The sequence below is a fragment of the Phocoena sinus genome, chromosome 20 (genome assembly GCF_008692025.1).
Source record: "Phocoena sinus isolate mPhoSin1 chromosome 20, mPhoSin1.pri, whole genome shotgun sequence".
NCBI classification, from domain to species: domain Eukaryota; kingdom Metazoa; phylum Chordata; class Mammalia; order Artiodactyla; family Phocoenidae; genus Phocoena; species Phocoena sinus.
Window position 1 is genome coordinate 14,676,899 of NC_045782.1, and position 21,933 is coordinate 14,698,831.

At 40.0% G+C, this 21,933-nt stretch overlaps 1 protein-coding gene across 3 annotated transcripts in view; it reads right to left on the reverse strand.

Annotated features, from left to right (window-relative positions):
* Window positions 1-6,454: 6,454 nt before the first annotated feature.
* The window catches only part of EFCAB5 (EF-hand calcium binding domain 5), a 112,662-nt gene continuing 97,183 nt past the window's right edge, over window positions 6,455-21,933 (reverse strand). The window contains exons 21-24 of one of the 3 annotated variants that reach the window (XM_032615201.1): window positions 21,063-21,316; window positions 19,497-19,780; window positions 18,998-19,094; window positions 6,455-7,040 (exon numbers count right to left, since the gene is read on the reverse strand). In XM_032615201.1, coding sequence (XP_032471092.1) covers window positions 6,859-7,040; window positions 18,998-19,094; window positions 19,497-19,780; window positions 21,063-21,316 — 817 coding nt within the window. In that variant the 3' untranslated portion in view covers window positions 6,455-6,858. Of the gene's footprint in view, window positions 7,041-18,918; window positions 19,781-21,062; window positions 21,317-21,933 lie in introns of those variants that run through there. The other 2 variants (XM_032615199.1, XM_032615200.1) reach the window with 2 other exon arrangements.

Consider the following 21,933-nt stretch of genomic DNA (forward strand, 5'->3'; position numbering starts at 1 on the left):
CGTGACGCTGACGCAGACGCCGACGTCGAACGTGAGCTCTCGCGCGGGTTTGGGCGGCCTAGAGCCCGCCTACCGGGTGGGTTCGCGTTTTGTGTTGCTTCCGCGCTGCTGGGAATCTGATGCTTGGCTTTGGGCGTTGTTTTGAAAACCGACAGACTGCCTCGAAATCAGTGTGAAGAAAGGAATGGCAAAATTTTAGGCCAGCGGTTCGCAGAGAGTGGTCCTGGGACCAGCAGAATCGGCATCACCCGGGACTTTGTTAGAAATGCAAAGTTTCCGGCTCTGTTCCACATCTACGGAATCAGAAACTCTGGGACAGGGCCCAGAAATCTGAATTTTAACAAGCCCTCCAGGTAATTCTGATACTCAAGTTTGAAAACCACTGCCCTAGGCTATCGATTTCCCCCCTCCCCCCCCGCCCCCGAGGTACTCAGTGTGAGTATACCTGGCTCAGGGTAATTTGGCAGAAGATGAAAATCTGTACGCTAAGTATCTCATTATAGAACAGAAATGATTAATAAAATACCGTGGTACCACTGGGTATAGGAAGTAAAATTATATATGATACTTTTTTAAAAATGCTAGTCACACGTCACCTGTGGACCCACTCATTCTCGGCCCTTTACAAACTAGTAACAGCAAAGAGATCTTTTGAATTACCGACAGAATGTTAAAATCTCCAGCTGTAATTGTGGATTTGTCTATTTCTCTTTTTACTCCTGTCATGTTTTGTTTCATGTATTTTGAAGTTTTGTTATTAGATATATAAACATGTAGGATTGTTGTGTCCTCTTACATTGACCCCCCTATACCATTAAGAAATGATCCTCTTTATTTATTTTTATCTACTTTATCTGATATTAATGTAACCAGCATTGTTAGCATAGTGTATCTTTTCCTGTCCTTTTACTTTTAACCTATTTTAATTAGTTTGTGTCTTTATATTTAAAGTGGTTCTTTTGTTGATAGCATATAGTTGGGTCTTGCTTTTTTATCCAGTCTGGCAATTTCTTCCTTTTAACGTGGGTATTTACAACATTATCATTAAAGCAGTTATTAGTATAGTTGCAATTTGTTTTCTCTTTTTCCTATCTGTTTTTTGTGCTCCCCCCTCCACATTCCCCTGCCCTTTTGAATTAATCAATAAATTTTTATGACTCTGCTTAAGATTTTTATGCTTCAACTTCTTTGTTGGCTTATTGGCCATACTTTGCTTTTTTTTTTTTTTTTTTTAAGGTTTTGCTTTAGGGTTTCTGGTACACATCTTTAACTTATCACAGTCTACCTTCAAGTAAGAATGAAGCACTTTCTGTATAGTATAAAAACTTTATAAAAGTATAGTTCCATTTTCCCTCTCTGAGACTTTGTGCTGTATTTGTCACACATTTTACTTCTACCTATGTTATAAATGCACAATAAATTATCATTTTTGCTTTAAACAATTATCTTTTAAAAATATTTTTAAATAAGAAAAATGTTATGTTTATCCACATATTTACCATTTCCCGTGGCTGCGTATCTTTGTATAGATCCAGATTTCTTTTTCTTTTTTTTTCTTTTTAGCAGGAAAGGGTGGGGTAGTGGGAGGAGGAATTGGATGGTCAAAGGGTACAAACTTCCAGTTATAAGATAAAAAGGTATTAGGATGTAATGTACAACATGATTAATATAGTTGACATTGCTGTATGTTATATATGCAAGTAGTTAAGAGGGTAAATCCTAAGAGTTCTCATCACAAAGAAAAATATTTTTTCTTTTTATATCTATGTGAAATGATGTATGTTCACTAAATTTATTGTAATCATTTCATAATGTATGTAAGTCAAATTATTATGCTGTACACCGTAAACTTATACAGTGCTGTATGTTAATTATATCTTAATAAAACTGGAAGAAATAAAGTTGAAAGAAAACGCAAAAGAATCCACACGTTCTATTAGCTGTCAGAACGATGACATCATCACACATCATGAAGCCTCTGTAAAGTTCAGTTGCACACTGGTGTGAGGATGAGTGAAAAAGGCAAATTGTTAGAAATATAGTTTTGACCTGGAAAATCCCAAAAGTGTTTTAGGGACCTTTGGGAGTCCACAGACCACATTTTGATATCCACTCTTCTAAATGAATTAATGCTGAGATATATTATTAAAGGAATTATATAGCTTTGCATATAGGAATATGCTGAATGTCTTTTTTCCCCCAAAGTGATTAGGGTAAGGCTAGATAGAAACCAAATATGAAATCTGCTTGGGGCACAGTGAAATAAGAGGGAAAATATATATATACATATATAGACACATATATTGGTTTCTGCCCCAGATTCCCGGTACAGAGCTCCTAAAACCTTTGTGATTTCCTGAGTAATTAGAGCACTAAGAGCAACTGTTGTTTTGATACTTGGTCTTTGACCCTAGTTCCTGGTTCCCTGGGTGATAGGGGTTATTTTGTTCCAATGAGGTAACTCTTGGTGGGCTTCTGGATAGCATCAGCATGGGAGCTAGTCACCAGAGAGACCACACCATAATTAGAAGCTTGAAACTTTCTACCCCACCTCCCATCCTCCGGGAAGAAGAGAGGGGTTTTAAACCAAATTAATGATCCATCATGCCTACATAATGAAGCCTCCATAAACAACCCAAAAGTATGGAATTCTCAGAGCTTCCAGGTTGGTGAACATATCCACCTGCCCAGAGGGTGGTACACCCCAACTTCACGAGGACAGAAGCACCCTTCCTGACCTCACCTATGTATCTCTATCTGGTTGTTTATATGTATACTTTATCATATCCCTTATATAATAAATAGGTCAATGTAAAAAGAAAAGAAAAATATTATGTTTATTCACATATTTACCATTTCCAGTGTCTCCATATCTTTGTGTAGAACCAGATTTCTATTTAGTATAAACATCTTTTTTTTAAACAGCTTTATTGAGACATAATTCACATACTGTGCAGTTCACCCATTTAAAGCATACAATTCAGGACTTCCCTGGCGGTCCAGTGGGTAAGGCTCTGCGCTTCCACTGCAGGGGGCATGGGTTCGATCCCTGGTACCGGAACTAAGATCCCGTTCGCCATGCCACGCAGCCAAAAAAAACCAAAACCGTACAATTCAATGGTTTTTAATATATTCAGAGAGTTGTGCTACCATCATCACAAGCAATTTTAGGATACTTTCAATACCCAGAAAAAAAACCATGTAACCATTAGTCACTCCCATTTACCACCCCCCGCCCCCGCAACGGTAGGCAACCAGTAATCTACTTCTGTTCTCTATGGACCTGCAGTCCTATTAGTTTTTGCTCTGTGTATTTTGGAACTATGTTATTAGGTGTGTAACTATTTAAGATTTTTATGTCTTCTTAATTGACCATTTTTTCATTATGGAATGACCTTCTTTATCACAGTAATATTCTTTGCTCTGAAATCTACTTTGTCTGATATCTTTATAGTCACTCCATCCACTCCAAAAGTTTTATTTTGACACGAACGCCAGGGAAAGCAAAAAGATGTTCAGGAAAGGAAAATAATTGTAACTTACTACATAGCTAAGCCCTAAATAGCATACATGATCATGATAATGCAAACACTGAATATCCAGCTATTCTGATATAAATTACTATGTAATTATATTGGGAAGAAGGAAGGAGTGGGAAATGTGTATGTGTTTGTGTGTGTGTGGATGCACACACTGGGGAAGGAGCTAAATCTTTGTATTGCATACTGGGAGGTTAATAAATATTGCCTAATTCAGGGGAAAAAAAAGTTGCCACACAGCGTGTTATTTTGCAATATGGAGGCACATGTCAAAACTACAGCCAGAATAGGGGTTGGCAAACTTTTTATGCAAACGGTTAGATAGTAAATATTTAGGCTTTATGGGTCATAGGTCTTTGTGGCAGCTACTCAGCTCTGCCCAGTGGTATGAAAGCAGTCATAGACAATATGGGCATGGCTTTTCCAATAAAACTTTATCATGACAGGCAACTAGCCAGATTTAGCTTGTGGGCTGTTTATTAACTCCTGAGATAAAAGAACTGAAAGTAGATGACTCAGAAGCAAGGAAAATAGGGGTGAGGTTGAGCTGGGAAATGCTCTGGTCTTGATAGACCTTGTATGACAGAAGGACTTTTTAAGCTATGAGCATGTGTTACTTTGCTTAAAATAAAAAGAATTGATAAAGGGTAAAAATAAAGCCTCCTGCCTGGGCTGTCTGCCTCTTACTTATGGAGACTGGATGGGGAATTAGTTAAAGTTATCCAGCTCGATATCCTATATAAGGCAAGCTTCTGTATTCTCCCATTGCCTTTAAGCTCAGGCAGTAGGTTGAGGAGAGGTAAAATATGGTTAATGACTAGGAGATGGAACACCCACCAAGGGGAATTACAATGCCTACAGAGAAAGACATAGGCAATATTTAATGAATTGATCTTGCCTGCTGAGAAGTCTTTATAATAAGGTCATGGAGGGGAGGGGAGGAACATAGAGTTGATGATGTAGGGTGGGGTTAGGTGGGAGTGGCATTGCATAAAACCTTACAGAAGAGGAATGAAAATTCCCTAAATTACCTGCAAAGGGTCTTCTGAGTCCGTAGATTGGGGATGTCTGTGGAAGTTAAGGGCAGCTGGTTGCTTGATCACATTTAGGTTATGAAGGAATGGGAAGTCAGTCACAAAAGACCACATAATGTATGATTCCTTTTATATAAAATATCCAGAACAGGCAAACCCATAGAGAAAGCAACGTTAGTAGTTGCCTAGGGCTGGGGTGAGGAAAAATGGGGAGTGATTGCTAATAGGTATGGAGTTTTTATGGGGGTGATGAAAATGTTCTGAAATTGATAGCTGTAAATGGTTGCACAATTTTGTGAATATACTAAAAAGCATTTCATTAAGTATGTGAATTGTATAATATATGTGTTATATTTCAATAAAGTTGTTAAAAGAGCCAATAGGAGCTTTTCTGGGATTCCAATATCATTGTCTTGAAATCTTATGTTGTTTCTGGACCATGGAAAGCTGTAATTATGAAGGAAAGTGGTCTGGATGGTCTACACCATGCAGTATCATTGTTACCTATAAAATATGGAGAAACAGCTAATAAAAAAATCCAATTAATCAAGTCTAAGCTTCTGAAGTATATGTAAATACAAATAAATCAATAAATCTATTGAGTCAAATAAATAGGTTTAAATATAAACCTACATCTAAATTTTTGTCAAGCATAAATAACATCCTCTTCACTAAAAGAGTAAACTCCTGGTGTTAAGGGATAGGATTTTACTTTAACGATAGTTAGATAAATTCAACCCTGTTGGTTGCTTAATTCTAAAGTAGTTTCCAAAAGACTAATAGCATAGTCTTTAGCCTAGTAAAGTCTGGAAAGTGTTGGTGAGATGTCTGGAATGCTGGCAAGAGCAATAAAACAGAAATTAGGACATGTGGGTGCCTCTTACTAGCTGTTGTGACCTAAATAACTCAGTCTTTGAGCCTATTTCCTTGGTTATAAAATGGGCATAGTATTGTAATATCGAGACTGCCACCTTACACATTATGAGGAGGATCAAATGAGCTAGTATGTGAAAATGCTGATACTTCAAACAAGTTAAAATGCCATGCAAGTGTGTGATGATTTTATCATTAAGCTGGATGCCATTTAGTTAACTCCATGATAAAGGAAAGTGGTCTGGATGGTGTACAGCATGCAGTATCATTGTTACCTATAAACTATGGAGCAAGAGCTAATAAAATAATAACCATGATAATGGTTAAACAGGTGGCAGTCTGCAAAAATTTCCCCTCCTTGCTGCCTAAAATGCCATTTGTATTCACAGTGGACTCTTTATAAGCTTGATCTGAAGCCATCACGATATGTGGCTATCAGTTTAATATCTTCAAGAACATTGTTCCTAGAAATGTTGCTGCAAATGCCCTGAAAAGACCACTTCCAAATATGAAACAGGCTTATAGGTTAAAACTGGGCATGCGATCATCCAAGAGATGAGGCCTGGTAATAACACTGCCATCTTATCAGAAAAGGTTAAAAAGGGACCTCCAATCTCAAAATATAAGATGTTTGGAACACATCACATTTTGTCAACCAAATAAAGAAAATGAAGTTTAATTTCCCAAAATTTTATTAAAAATGGACTCTGTCATCAGATATCTTATTGCAAAGATGAAATCTCACAACAGAGCAGTAAAGTTTGCTGTAGTAAGAAGCTTTAAATAAACATAAATTCTTTTTGCAGTTCTTGAACTTGAGAGGATTTTGTTATTTAAAAAAAGTGTTTTCTTTTTTCCGTGAGTCATGGACAAACATTTCCCCAGAATTTCTATTCATTGAAATAACTTTTAAGTTGTTAAGGTAAGTAGGGGTGGGGGGTGGAGATGGGGATGGGGAGGAAGTGGTGCTCATATAAGTCTTTGAAATTTTAGAAAAACAATTCCCAGTCCATTTCTTAAAATCTTTATTACTTGGTGCTCTTTTGCTGTAAAAACTGCCATTTTTTCTAAATCCTCAGTCTTTCTTCGCTTGTACTTTAAAAAAATTAAAATAACTCTGCCCAACGAACCGTAATAGTCCCATGCCAGATACAATGCTAAAATTAAAAGGAAACTTTAAAATATATTCTATAACATACATTTGGTTATGGCTACCTTAACTGGGTATTTTTTAGATCAAATTTCTCCTTAGGTAGCACTTTTGCTTTTATAAAGCGCTGAGATAAATGTCTAGGAGAATATGTTTATGTGGTACTCCTTTCCAAATGAAAATATTTTATTTTATAGTTAACAAACAAAACTGAACATGACAAAAATACCCTAAATACAGTAGCAATTCCATTAGCATTTCCCTAGCAAGCTTCCCCCTGGCATTTTGCATACGCATAGGAGTCAGTCTCGGATGGCAATGGGGGTGAAATGGCACTATTTATTTTTTTGTTCAGCTTCATAAGAGCCGAACAGATGTGTGCCCAGTGGTATAAGTATTCGATAGCAGTATTACCAAATGTCCATACTTCAATTCTAGAATGATCTGCACCAAGAAAAAAAAAGTTAGTGTGAATAGTTTTGTACTTTTATTACTAAAATATATTTTAATACTAAAATATAAAATATAAATTATGACAAAAGTTCATTCGATATATTTTGAGTCAAAACCATAGCAGAATCCTGTTTAAATATGTAATTACAGGAAAATGGATAAATAAATTTCCTTATATTCATATAATGGAATACTACACAGCATTTAACAAAGAACTAGAGCTACATATATCATTGTGGATAAATCTCAAAAACATACTGTTGAGAACAGTAAGTTGTAGAATAGTATGTTCTTTTGGATATAGTTAAAAACAATTTTAAAACCTGAAAATATTATATTGTTTATGGATTCATAGGCATGTAGTAAAAGTAAGAAATGATGAAACTGATAAACACCAAATTCATAACAATATTAGCTCTAGGGAGGAAGAGAAGAGAATGGGATCAGGGAGGGGTATAGAAAGTCTCAACTGTTCCTATAATGTTTTCTTTCTTTAAGAAAGTCTGACTCAACCATGCCTAATGTTAAGCTTGGATATAGAAAATGGCTCCATAATGACTACACAGGTGTTAGTCTCTAACGTCTGTGTTTGAAATATTTCCTAATTAAAAATTATTTTTAAACATATAATCACTGTACACCAAAACATTTCATTTGTTAGACTGCTAACTATTAAGCTGCCATTCGTAAGTTACTTTTTCCCAGGAGTCAGTCAGTGACTAATATTCAGATAGAATGGTCCAATGGAAAGAGAATATACTTTAAAGTTGAAAGGATCTGAGTTCTAATCTTGGCTGTACCCCAACTAGTTTTGTGACCTTGAAAAAAGTCACTTAATTGCTCTGAGCCTGTTTCTTCTTCCAAAAAACAGGGATAACTCAGAATTGCTATGAGGATTAATGAGAAAAGATATGCAAAAATCTGTCACAGAATAGTTGCTCAAAAAAATGTTAATTACCTTCCTTCTTTCAGGTGCCTTCTACCCTCAGGTCTATGTTTTACTCATTTTTGTTACTTCTAGTGCCTAATACAGTTCCTAACCCAATAAATGTTTGCTGATTTGAGTTGAATCAAACTATTAAGTGATACTTATAATTGAATAAGAGGTTTTAAATGTTTTCTATACAGTAGCTCATTAACAACACTGACGATTATGTCACTTATGGATATCTATTAGGATGACAAAACAGAACATATATTATTTCCCTATCTTCTATCAACATGAAGGAACAAATTTCCCTGAATTAGGCTTAGACTTTCTATGGTTTTGAAGGCATCACTACCACAAAAGGTACAATGTGGGACAGGAAAGGCACATAAAATATGGAAAACATACTCAAGTCTCATTTTTATTTGAAGCTCACTTTAAAACACGTGGGTACAAGTTTCTAAAATTCTGTTTTAACACACGCACGCACACACACAGAGGTACTGTCTTCTCTCAGTTGTAGGTGTTTAATAAATGTTGATTGAAACAACATTAAATTGTGGAATAATTAAGTTAGGCTTTTAAAATACTGTCTTTTCAGTAACATTAGTGACAATTATGAATAAAAATTAAAACAGATGCTGGTCATGACAGCACATTAAAAATACTTGATTCAGGGCTTCCCTGGTGGCGCAGTGGTTGAGAGTTCGCCTGGCAATGCAGGGGACACGGGTTCGTGCCCCGGTCTGGGAAAATCCCACATGCCGCGGAGCGGCTGGGCCCATGAGCCATGGCCGCTGAGCCTGCGCGTCCGGAGCCTGTGCTCCGTAACGGGAGAGGCCACAACAGTGAAAGGCCCACATACCGCAAAAAAAAAAAGAAAAAAAAAACAAACCCTGATTCATATCATATTATGGGTAATACTAGACCAATAACATACATACTTAAAATATTGAGATGCATTTGTTATAATTGATCGCTTTTTGTATTAATTAGCTTCCTGGAAGCTTTAAAAGTTAATGCTATAGGCTGCAAAGATTACTTTGATTATCATAATGTTCCAATGTTATGAATCTAAATTAAATAAAACTTCACTCTAGAACACTCCTAAAACCAGTCCTAACTAATTTTCTGAGATATAACAGCTCTGCTACTGCCCACAGCCTTTATTCTGCCTTTTCCAGATCCCCATTAAGAGCTCTGTTGCATTGACGCCTGCCAGTGTTCTTATCCGACATCCAAATGATCAGACCCCTATCTGCAGCCATTATTAAGCTAATCAGCCATCTCCACGGTGATTCAAGGATTTGAGAATGGGGAGCGACGTCGCTCCCTTTCACAAGCCCCTGTTGCTTATTTCCTGTCTTACTGTTACCGAGGACAGAAGCTCCGAACCTGTCTGGGTGGAGGTTCCTGTTTCCCTGCCCCGTTTCAATGAGAGATTGATGCCTTAACAACTGGCTCTAATGATTTCTCTAATGAAGCCTCCTTCGGTCGGCTGGGTTCCCAGTAACAACGGTTGAGTGTTACTGCCCTCTTGTGGTGGACAGACGCCAGATCTCTGCAGTTCAGCAGAACTCCAATGCACATAGATTTAGTAATTCTTCCTTTGTAAAGGATATAGTAAATTATTTGAATATATCTGAGTTTAAAGACTTGCTGGGTCAAACTTTGAATCTCTGTTTATGAACCTATTAGTTCAGAAACACTTTATGGTATTTTTGTAGGGTCTAGCTTAATCAAACTTTTAATTACATAGGGAATTCATTCTGCTGAAAACATTGGGGTATTATAGGATATTTATAATTAAAATTCCATTTATGGATCTCAGCTTTAACACTGGATTAAGGTAAATCCTTTGGGAATTATAGACAATTAGAAAGATGTGCGAAGCAATAAAGAATGAAGTCCCTAAGCTTCAAGTCCAAAAGTTAAAGTGTAACTGCTCCTTTCAACTAAAAACTAACCCAAGATCAGCAAGCAGTGTATCTTTCAAAAAATTTTTTGGTTGCATTGGGTCTTTGTTGCTGCATGCGGGCTTTCCCTAGTTGCAGCGAGCGGGGGCTACTCTTTGTTGCGGTGCGCGGGTTTCTCACAGCAGTGGCTTCTCTTGTTGCAGAGCACGGGCTCTAGGCGCACGGGCTTCAGCAGTTGTGGCACGTGGGCTCAGCAGTTGTGGCACGTGGGCTCAGTAGTTGTGGCACGTGGGCTCAGTAGTTGTGGCTCGCGAGCTCTAGAGCACAGGCTCAGTCGTTGTGGCCCACGGGCTTAGTTGCTCTGCAGCATGTGGGATCTTCCTGGAGCAGGGCTCAAACCCGTGTCCCCTGAATTGGCAGGTGGATTCTTAACCACTGCGCCACCAGGGAAGTCCCTTTACTGTTTATTTAAGTTATTTTAAAACACTTTTAAGCAAAAAATAGAAACTCGCTATTGATATGATAAAAGCATTACAAATAAAAGTTGAATGATATTTTTTCTTGTATTCCAATGGCACAGGTATCAGTTGTTTGCTCCTTTTTGTTTGGAGCTTCGTGTGGGAAGCCTACAGGGGTCTTTGCATTCAGTAAACACACTAATACTCTCCCTGTTTTCACTCTGGTACTCTCCCTCTCAGTTGTGTCTGACGTCCCCCAGTCCAGAGAAATTCTGTTACCCTCTCTGAGGAATAAATTTCTAAGGTTGGGGAGGGAAGGTTGCCCAGTGGTGTGATGTAGAGAAGATGAGATACAGAGACCAAAACACTAAAACAGAAAGATGAGAAACAACAGAGAGAAGAAAACTTCAAAAAATACTTACCATTAATACTCTCAGTGAGATAAGACATTGCATTCATGAAATATGAACAACATGTTGTAGAAAGCAAATATTTAGAGAACAAGAGCAACAAAAGCTCTCAAACATTAAAATGCACAGAAACAAAAATTCAATAGGATTAAAAGTTGAGAGAATGTCTCAGAAAGTGAAACAAAAAGACAAAAAGATGGAAAATAGGACAGAAAATACAGGGATTTTTGAGGCTGAATCTAGGAGATCCCATGTCTGAATAATAGGAGGAGTTCCAAAGAGGGAACACAGAAAAGGGAGGGTAGGGCCTCCACTAACCTCTAGGTCACTTTTGTGTAAATAAGAAAAAGACACCAACCATGGATGAATATACTCTATAAGCACACGGCTTGCTGAGCAGAAAAAGGTGTATGATCTACTGTATAGCACAGGGAACACCGCTCAATGTTACGTGGCAGCCTGGATGGGGGAGAGTCTGGGGGAGAATGGATACATGTATATGTATGGTTGAGTCGCCTTGCTGTGCACCTGAAACTATCACAACACTGTTAATTGGCTATACTCCAATATAAAATTAGAAGTTAAAAAAAAAAGAGGGCTTCCCTGGTGGCGCAGTGGTTGAGAGTCCGCCTGCCGATGCAGGGGACATGGGCTCGTGCCCCGGTCCGGGAAGATCCCACATGCCGCGGAACAGCTGGGCCCATGAGCCATGGCCGTTGAGCTTGCGCGTCCGGAGCCTGTGCTCTGCAATGGGAGAGGCCCCAACAGTGAGAGGCCCACCTTCCGCAAAAAAAAAAAAAAAAAGAAAGAAAGAAAAAGGTGTGAGGAAAGAGATACCCCTCCTCCAAGCAGATATAGCCTTAAGCTGAAGCACACAGTTTAGTGAATGGAATTCTGGTTAGATTTCAGCCCCCACCATCCTCAGCAGGGCACATCTGTGCAGTGCACAGACTGCACAGCCGTAAGTAGCAGCCTTGATGCCATGGAGGAAATCATCAGGACTTAAGGACCTGTGTTTCACAATTGAAAAGGCCCAGTGAGTGCTCAGATCAATGGATGAAAACAGACCCACATCAAGACATATCATTATGAAATTTCACAGTCTTGGAGATAAAGGAGTAATTCTATAGCTTCTGGAGAGAAACAAAACAAAACATGCACAGAATCTGAAAGTTACATGCACAGAATCAGAAAGGCTTCAGACTTCTTTTCAACAGCAAGCTTGGAAGTTTCCAAGTTTCTTCTAACAACAGAGCCATTTCCTCAAGAAGTTAACCATAGAGTTTCCATATGACCCAGCAATTCTACTCCTAGTTATGTATCAAGAGAACTGAAAACATATACTCACAAAAAAACTTGTAAACCAATATTCATAGCAGTATTATTTATAATAGCCAAAAAGTAGAAACAACTCACGTGTCCATCGACTGATAAATGGATAAATAAAATGTGGTATATCCTTATAATAGACTATTATTCAGCTATAAGAAAGTAATGAAGTACTGGTACATGCTTGGACATAGATGAACCTTGAAACATTATGCTAAGTGAAAGAAGCCACATACAAAAGCCACCTATTGTATGATTCCATTTATATGAAATGTCCAGAATAGGCAAATATATAGAGACTGAAAGTAGATTAGTGGTTGCCAAGGGCTGGGGTGGGGAGGGGCAAAGGAGAGTGACTGCTAATGGGTACCAGGTTTCTTTCTAAAGTGATGAAAATATTCTAAAATTAGATAGTGGTGATGATTGCACAACCTGGTGAACATACTAAAAACCACTAAATGGTATTCTTTAAAAGAGTGAAATCTGTGGTATGTGAATTATATCTCAATTTCTAAAAGAAGACAATGGGGGACTTCTCTGGTGGCACAGTGGTTAAGAATCCGCCGGCCAATGCAGGGGACATGGGTTCGAGCCCTGGTCCGGGAAGATGCCACATGCCTCGGAGCAACCAAACCTGTGCACCACAACTACTGAGCCCGCATGCCACAACTACTCAAGCCGGTGTGCCTAGAGCCCATGCTCCACAACAAGAGAAGCCACCACAGTGAGAAGCCCACACACTGCAATGAAGATTAGCCCCCGCTCACTGCAACTAGAGAAAGCCCGGGCGCAGCAACGAAGACCCAACGCAGGCAAAAAAAAAAGACAATGTCTTTAAAATTACACTTCCTAGCAAACTACAAATCAAATGTGACAGTTGAATAAAAACATCTTCAGACATGAAAAGTCTCAAAAAATTTACCATTCATGCACTAGTGCTCAGGAAACTACTAGAGATATGCTACCTCAAAACATGGGAGTAGATCGAGGAAGAATGAACCAAGAGAATGGCGAAGTAAATGCCTCTGACGGCAGCAAAATAAATTTCAGGAAGGCAGCTAAAGAGCAGATCTGGGGTGGGGGAAGGCTCCAGATTCAAAGAAAATTAAGATCTCTAGAAAGGATGGCTTCAAGAAAAAAAGAAATTGAAACCAACAAAAATTACCTGGTAAAACTGACCTTTTGAGAAATTAAAAATACGGAGAGACAAATAGAAGGGGTGAGAATAATTATGAAGTACAAAGAAAACTAAGCAATTAAAAAAATAAAAGGCAATTATTTACTTCAGGAAAAACAAAAATGAAAAAGGAATGATCAAAATATGCTACAATGCTCAGCTGTGGATATCTGAATAGGCAAAATCATGTAAACATTGCATTTGGATTTAACTCCAAATAGTAATACAATTTCATTGGGAGGGCAAGGTAAGAAAATTGTGGTATAACAGAACTAAACTTTCATCTATAAGAAGAAAATCATTTGACAAGGCTTAAGTTAATGACTCAAAAGATAGCAATAGTGCATAATATTAGAAATACAGAAAAATTGAAAACAACAGAAGAAACAGTCAAAAGAGTCAAAAAGAATTGCATGGTGAGAGGAACTGGGGAAAAGAGAGGAAAGGGATGGGCTAGTGACTTCTTTGTTAGAAGGCTTTTAGTTCTATTTGACCTTTTAAAGTACTTTAATAAAAAGTATGATATAGGGCTTCCCTGGTGGCACAGTGGTTGAGAGTCCGCCTGCTGATGCAGGGGACATGGGTTCATGCCCTGGTCCGGGAATATCCCACATGCCGCGGAATGGCTGGGCCCATGAACCATGGCCACTGAGCCTGCGCGTCCGGAGCCTGTGCTCCGCAACTGAAGAGGCCACAAGAGTGAGAGGCCCACATACCCCAAAAAAAAAAAAAAAAAAAAAGTATGATATAATTTTTATAATCCTTTTGGGATAAAAGATTGTTTTAACATCCACTGAAATGAAAAAAATGAGTGACAAAGGAACTTGAAAAATATGTTTGCCTTAAATAGAAAAATGTTCTCATTAAACTGATTTTCAACAGCCTTTATCAGATATCAAAGCAATGGGATGTTACCTTGACAAAACCATTTTTCTCATAATTCAACAACTACTATTGGAAAACTTCAAAATTTAAAATCAGAAGGAGTGATAAGGAATGAAAGAAAATAGGTAATTTAAATTTTCTCTTTCTTTTCCCCCCAGATGACTTGAAACTGGAAGGGAAATGCATGGGAAATGGGCAAGCATCTAGGCCCCAGGTCTTTACCAAATTCCAAAATAGTTCCTGAACAGTGTGTGAGTACTTGTCTCATATCTTAACTAAAAGGGCCCTTTAAGCGGTTCTTTTCAGGACAAGGGAATCTATTCTAGAACGGAATGGATGTTTCTACCTCTAGAGCCTGAAATTTGTGAGCAACTCATAAATATCGCACTCTAGACTCCCTCTTAAACCCAGATCTAACTGTGACAGCAGCTCTTTTCCGACAAGTAGGAATAAGTCTTGGAAGAGACCACTATCTAAGAATACTAGATTTGAAAAGGTGGTAGGGAACTGTAACCAAATCCAAGCCAAATAGGACAAAACAATTTTCTTGGTTTCTTGTCCATTTCATTCTGACTCATTTAAAAGAACCCGGCACATCCTCACAGTTGCAGATTCAGTTCAGTGCTGTATTCATATTTGCTATTTCTGGATGGTTGGTAGAATCCTGTCTGATCTTTAGCTGTGCAGTGGGAGGTGAAGGAGAGAGTCTTGCCCCACTTCTGGAATGGAGAGGGATGGAGAACAGCATGAGGTAGAGCCACCACGGTGGTGGCAATAGCAATTAGGGAAAGATCTCCCGGGGAAAGGTGAATCTTGAGGACAGAAGTTGATCAGGGCTGTGAGTCCAGCAGTCCTGCCCCCTGATGGTAGAGCATCTCCCTCCATTGTCATTCTTGGAGCATCATGGTGGTATTTTATGGAGGAAGCTGGTGAGTTTCTTTATAGATGATGATAGCACTGAGGCTGTGGCTGCTTTGGAAGAGGAGCCCTGGGTCTCTCGCAGGAAAAGTGGAGGGCCTGGGGAACTCCTGCTGAGACCAGTGTCTGTGCACCTATAGACACTTGGATTTAGGTGTGGGGAGGAAGTATGGCTACTTGCAGAAACACAGTTTCTAGACAGCAAAGTGATTCTGGTCACACTTGGAATGGGAGACAGCTCTTCTTACCTCTAGGTCTGAGAACATTTCCTGGTAGAAAACATCTGCCCAAATCCACTGGGAAGGGGACATGGGACAGAAAAACCAGGCGAGGCTGGCATCAGAGGTCCAAAATGGAGTGAGGAGAACAGATCCATTACAAGGTGGTCAGGTCACGGGTCTTCAGGTAGAGAAGGCTAACTACATGAGTACTTTAGGCAGAGTAACAGAGGGTAGCAGGCTTTTGATGCACTATGCACAGCTGTCCGTGAGTGGTCACTGGAGTCAGTGGGTCCCCCACAGGAAAGTATGTCAGCAACATTCACATGCAATGGCATAGTCTTGGGAAGCCAAGCCTGCTGAACAAAGCTGCCCAGTGCTCCTGCAAAGGTGACTGTCTCGATATAAAGGTGGGACACAGCTGCCTGGAATTCCACCAGAATATAAAATAACCCTTTCTAGAAATGCAAATCAAAACCACGATGAGATATCACAACACATCTGCTAGAAAGGCTATTACCAAAACAAAAACCAAACAAACAAAAAAACCCCAAGAAATAACAAGTGCTGGCCAGGATGTGGAGAAAAGAGAACCCTTATGCACAGTTGGTAGGAATGTAAATTGGTGCAGTCACTATGGAAAACAATATGGAGTTTTCTCAAAACATTATAAATAGAACTACCATATGATCCAGCAATTCCATTTTTGGGTATATATCTGAAGGAAATGAAATCACTATCTTGAAGAGATATCTGCACTCCTCATGTTCACTGCAGTGTTACTTACAATAACCAAGATGTGAGAACAACCTAGGTGTTCACTGACAGATGAATGAATAATGAAAATGTGATATATACATATAGTGGAATATTGTTCAGTCATAAAAAATAAGGAAATCCTGCCATTTGCAACAACATGGATGAAACTTCAGGGCATTCGGTTAAGTGAAATGAGTCAGACAAAGACAAATACCATATGATCTCACTAGAGCTAGGATGAAGTGGAGTGAGAGTTGGAAGCAGAAGCCCTAAAAAAGTGTGGGCACATCACCTGCCTTTGACTCTGTCTTCTTGGCAAAGTCATCAGTTTGGAAGGTTTGATGAGTTAGGAGCTATGCCAAAAGTCCCTCCCCATCCTGGGCAGAACCTATAGGTATTGGTGGCATTTCATGCTGGGTGGAGTCATTGAGTAGGGGCCTTACTTCTAGAAGAAGGCTCAGATAAACTTGGGCAGCAGAGTGCCCTGCCAGAAGACTCCTCTTTTTCTGGCACAAGTAGAAAGGTGCCCCAAGAGTTCTCTTTCCTTTCCCCAAATGCGGAGCTTAGAATTTCCTGATACAATTGCATCTGAAGGAGAGAGGGTTGGTACCTGGGTGGTCTATGAACTTTCTTGATTGCTTCAGAGACTGTGGTAATGCTAAAGGTTTGGTGGCCGTGGTAGGGGAGCCTAGGGGATATTAGCTTCTGGCTGAATCCAGCTCTGTTAACTGCAGTTGGAATTCCTGGCACCTAAGGACACTGCTGGAAAAGAAAGTGGTGGGGAGCATTGGAGATCAAGGCTGCTCAGGAATCAGCTAGCACAGTCCAAAGTGGGGGTAAGCAAAGGAAACAGAAATTTGCATGTTTTCCTGAAACAAAAGAGCTATATATGACAATAGGAGGTATTTCTGATAGGCAAATCGGAGGTGAGCCTGAAGAAACTCCCTTGAAGCATTGGTACAATGCCATGGATGATGTCTTTATTAAGGGCTGAGAGCCAATTCCTGAACATGCCTTCAGGGTGGAGAGGGGAGGGGCCTGATCCTCATCCCTAGCTCCTATCTGACAGAGGGACTGGACTGGACACTGGGGGGTACCTGAGTCCTTGCCCAAGAAGGGGAGCATCAGTTTGAAGGGACACAAGTGGCAGCAGGATCTGGCTCTAGGCCAAGGGGCTGGCAGGTTGGATGGGGACCAAAGTGGAGTAGGGACTCAGGGAGAATATCAATTAGACAAACGGGTCACACATGGGGCAGTGCCAGGCCCATGGCAGGGACTAAATCTACTCCAAAGGGAAGAGCAGCAACTAGGCACTGACATAGAAAATATTTCTTCTAGAGTTTTAAGTCCTCAGTGAACAGTGAACAAGTATAGACCAAGTACAGTGTATACAAATATATAGTGAACACGTATTCATTTTTGTTGTTGCTGCTGTTACTGTTTTCCTTAAACAGCACCTTAGAAGTGATAACTGCAACACCTGTGAATGCAGAGGCTCTGTGAATCAGTCCATGGCCCTGAGGGCACACAGAAGACCTTCCAAACAGGAATTCTAATCTTTACTCACACCACTCTCAGTCCACATGAATTCATGTTAACTTATTATTATTATTATTTTTGGCGGTATGCAGGCCTCTCACTGTTGTGGCCTCTCCCGTTGCGGAGCACAGGCTCCGGACGCGCAGGCTCAGCGGCCATGGCTCACGGGCCTAGCTGCTCCACGGCATGTGGGATCTTCCCGGACTGGGGCACGAACCTGTGTCCCCTGCATCGGCAGGCGGACTCTCAACCACTGCGCCACCAGGGAAGCCTCATGTTAACTTTTATGTGAATCTCGTGTCTAGCACTCCCGAACTTCTGGGAGTATCTCTCCTTCCTAAGCCAGAAGATCTCTCTCTCTCATCCATCCGTCCTCACTCGCTGCTTTGTGCTTCCACTGTGCTACGTGCTTCCACTGCCACAGACAGCCTGAAGATTGTGGCTGTCTTCCCCTGAATTGTCTTTACCTTTCTCTTGTCCTAGGAGTCTGATTCTAAGCCTCTCTGCCTAATATAGGTGTCACAGAAGTCCAGAAACCCTTGTGACTTGGTCCAGAGTCTCCAAAGAGAGTGGGGAAGAGATGGATAGGCTTAGTGAAGAGATTTCTACAGAGTCATTTTTCCAATTAATGATTAGTTTTTTAAATGAGTTAAAAAAAAAAGAGCCAAATTTTTAAGTTCGCTCTTTCCTGTTCTATTCATATAAACGGCCTCAGGGGGATTCCCTGGCCGTCCAGTGGTTAGGACTCTGTGCTTCCTGCCAAGGGCCTATGTTTGATCCCTGGTTGGGGAACTAAGATCCCACAAGCTGAGCAGCAAAAAACAAAAACAGAACAAAACAAAACTGGCCTCAGGTCTCTGGTGGGGTAATATACACACATAGAGAAATGTGTGCTTGTATATGTATCTTTACCCTTATATGTGACCAGTTCTCTGTGGTCAAAGAGCTCATCACCTTTTCTAACCTGGGAGCCTCACTGCTTTGATTCCTGCTAATGCTCCTCCTCTAAAAAGTCTACATTACTAGTCTATAAAGACTCATGATCTATTATTTTCTTCGGTTCTTCATGGGAACTAAAGATAATACCTGCCTTTTTGCTTAACGTACTTGTCTCCTAGTCTCACTGCAGCCCCTATTTGCTTTTGTTTTTTAGCGAATTATGAACATGTAGTCAATAAGTGGGAGACAGAGGTGCTTCTGAATTCTCATACGTGTGGCACAGACAGTCACTTTGGGGATTGCAGTAGATTATAGACAATGCCCCTCCTTTTAGAAGACTATAATCAGAACTATTTTCCCCTAAAAATTGAATGTATGAGCCACTTGCTTTATTCTAATAAAAGTCTCTGGATTGCAACTGTGTTTTGTTGCTCTTGGTATAGATTTAGACCATAATTAAGTGGAAATTTACCTCTGATATATTCATCAATGAGCTTTAAATTAACCTTCAGTTTCCTAGCAGTTGGGTCAAAGTCACAAATATTCTCGACTAAGTATTGGTTAACGTACTGTGAACAAAGAACAAAAGTTATGGAATCATCAGCAAGTGGAAGTAGAGTGCCCAATTCATCAGTTTACATAATTCCATTTATATACACTTCAAAACAGGCAAAAGCAGTCTATGGTGTTAGAAGTCAGGATTCCGGTTACCCGAGGGTGAGTATGCGTGTGTGTGTGTGTGTGTGTGTGTGTGTGTGTGTGTGAGAAGCTGGTGATGGGAGAGGGTACGGTACAAAGGATGGCTTTGGGGATGCCACTAATGTTCTGTTTCTTGATCTAGGAGCCTGTTACAAATGTTCATTGTGTAAAAATTCTTGCCCTTGTATACTTAGGATTTGTGCAATTATGATTTGTATATCTAAACCTGTGTAGGATATTTTTCAATAAAGTGTACTTAAAAAAAAACTTACCAGTTTACACTGATCCCAATTTCCTAAGTCATTTGATAATTCCAATTCTGGATGAAAGAACAAGATAATCCCTTTTAGGATGTCTTGTACTAGTTTTATGTTGGCTTCCAACTCCTGGGACTGGCTGGCTGGTGATTTTGGCTCTGCCAGAGGATCATAATCATAGAGCAACAGTGACACAAAGTCCATGGAGGTAAGCAGCCGGAGGCACTGTTGTAGCTCTTTCAGCATGACTCGGAAGAAGAGAATGCCCGCCCGCTGGACTGCTCCCACATTTTCAATTTCTGGAATGATAGAATGACATCCCACATTGTTGTTTAGTACACACACTACTTTTTAATAGGATTCTGAACATAATATAGTAAAACCCTTTTTTTTTCTTCAGGAAAAAGAAGACCATATCTTATGGTTTTAAACAATCAGTTTCTCTAGTCACGAAATCAAAAGGCAAAAATGGAATTACACCTGGTGAAGTTCACAGGAAGAGGCTTTGAGGAAATGTGGAAACTTTTTTGGAGTTAGATCTTGGTTTGAATACCTACTTTCCCCCTTATTGGTTCTGCGGTCTCTCTGAGCCTCCTTTTCATTTTCTGTGAGAATAGAGCTGATCCCTACTTCCCTGTTGAGCTGTGGGAATTACAGGAGATGGTATATGTAAAAGTGCTTAGCCCCAGGTCTTACACATAGTGGATGCTCAAAAGACATGAGTTTTCTTTTCTTTTTTCTTCTTTTCCCACACTGTGTAGTGGCTAGAAACCTTTCAGCTTTACCCCACCAGAGTGTTACTCTACTAATTCTGGTCATTCCATTCTAGGCAGCCAAAGGTTTCCATGCTTCCTTCTTCCCTCCCTTCTGCCCAAACTGATTTTGTGCTAAGGGTAGCCTAGTGGATGTGGAATCATAAGGACCGGGGGCCTGTTCTTGGTCGTGCACTAGCTTGCTATTGGACTTTTATTTTGACGGGCCTTAGCTTCTTTATCTGTAAAATGAGATGTTCCGAAGAGTTAGCACTGTGTAATGTACTGAAAAGAGCACCCAAACTGGGGTGCAAATCCAGCCTTCACCACTTGTTAACTATGTGATTTGGTGCAAGTTGTTTCTCTGAACTTTACTTTCCTCATCTGTAAAATGAAATAATAACCATTCACCTCATAGAGTTATGGTAAGGACCAACTGAAATAACATATTTAAAGTGCTTGACACATGATGTGACATTTAATATTGGGCTGGCCAGAAGGGTCATTCGGGTTTTTCCATAAGATGTTACAGAAAAACCCAAATGACCTTTTTGGCCAACCCAATAAATGCTACTTGTATATTGCCTTTATGAGTCCTTCCAGTTCTAAAACCATGACTCTAGCCAAGAAAATGTGATTCCTTACCCTTTGCTAGCATTTATAGCCCACACTCATCAGCCCAAGACTGCAAGAAGGAAATCCTTCCATGTGGAAAGATCTATATATTGCAACAGTTCATTTTAGAAAATGCATCCTGCATTGCATTGTCTGTGATTTCCCCAAAACTTTTTAAATCCATGAATTCAGATGGTCGCCACATGCACAATACCTAAGATATAGTTTTTCTTTATTTCTCCAGATAATTCGCCCAGTATTTCATTGCAGGCAAGTTGGATCACCTTCGTCATTTTCTGTAGATCTTTAAATTCTCGATACAACAACATCTTACTCCTGCCAATGTTAACATCGAGAACTCCCAAAGCTTCTCCTGTTCTCTTACGAAGTGGAACTACTATGTGGTTTTCTCCACAGACAGAGGCCAAAACAACTTCTGAACTGTCTGTACACTTAAAGAGGAAATCTCTGAAACCAAAACCAAATAAGCATAAGGATATAAAACAACAGCCTGTTCATAACATTCCACCCAAACGTACTGAATCATCTTCTCTTGTGCCTACTACACTCCAGCCGCACCAGCCCTTGTTGCTGTTTTGTCTGCCTGGACCACTCCACCCCTTGAGTTCACAGGGGTCTCTCCCTCAGCTCCTCATAGGGAAGCCCTCCCAGACCCCACAATCTAAAATAGCTGCATCTGAGTCTCGCTCCACCCTAATACTCTGCCTTATTGTTTTTACTATATACTTATCCTTATCTGAGGGTATTTGTTTTTTGTTTAAATATTGTCCAATACATATTGGTTGAATGCCTGAAGGAACAATGAGCGTGTTAGGTCAGGTGCCCTAGAAGCAGAGACTGAGAAAAGGGATGCTCTGTGCAAATGATTTATTGAGGGAGTGCTCTCAGGAGAAACCTGTAAGGGTCTGAGAAAAGCGCGATAGGCAAGGGGGAGGAGCTAAGCAAGAATGTGATTCCAGGTGAACTCTAGCCTCAGTCTGATCCCAAGGGGAGCTCTGGAAGGCAAACTGTGCCCAGACTCTGCTCCACCTTGAGGCAGGGGAGAGACCTTTTGTCAGTCATTA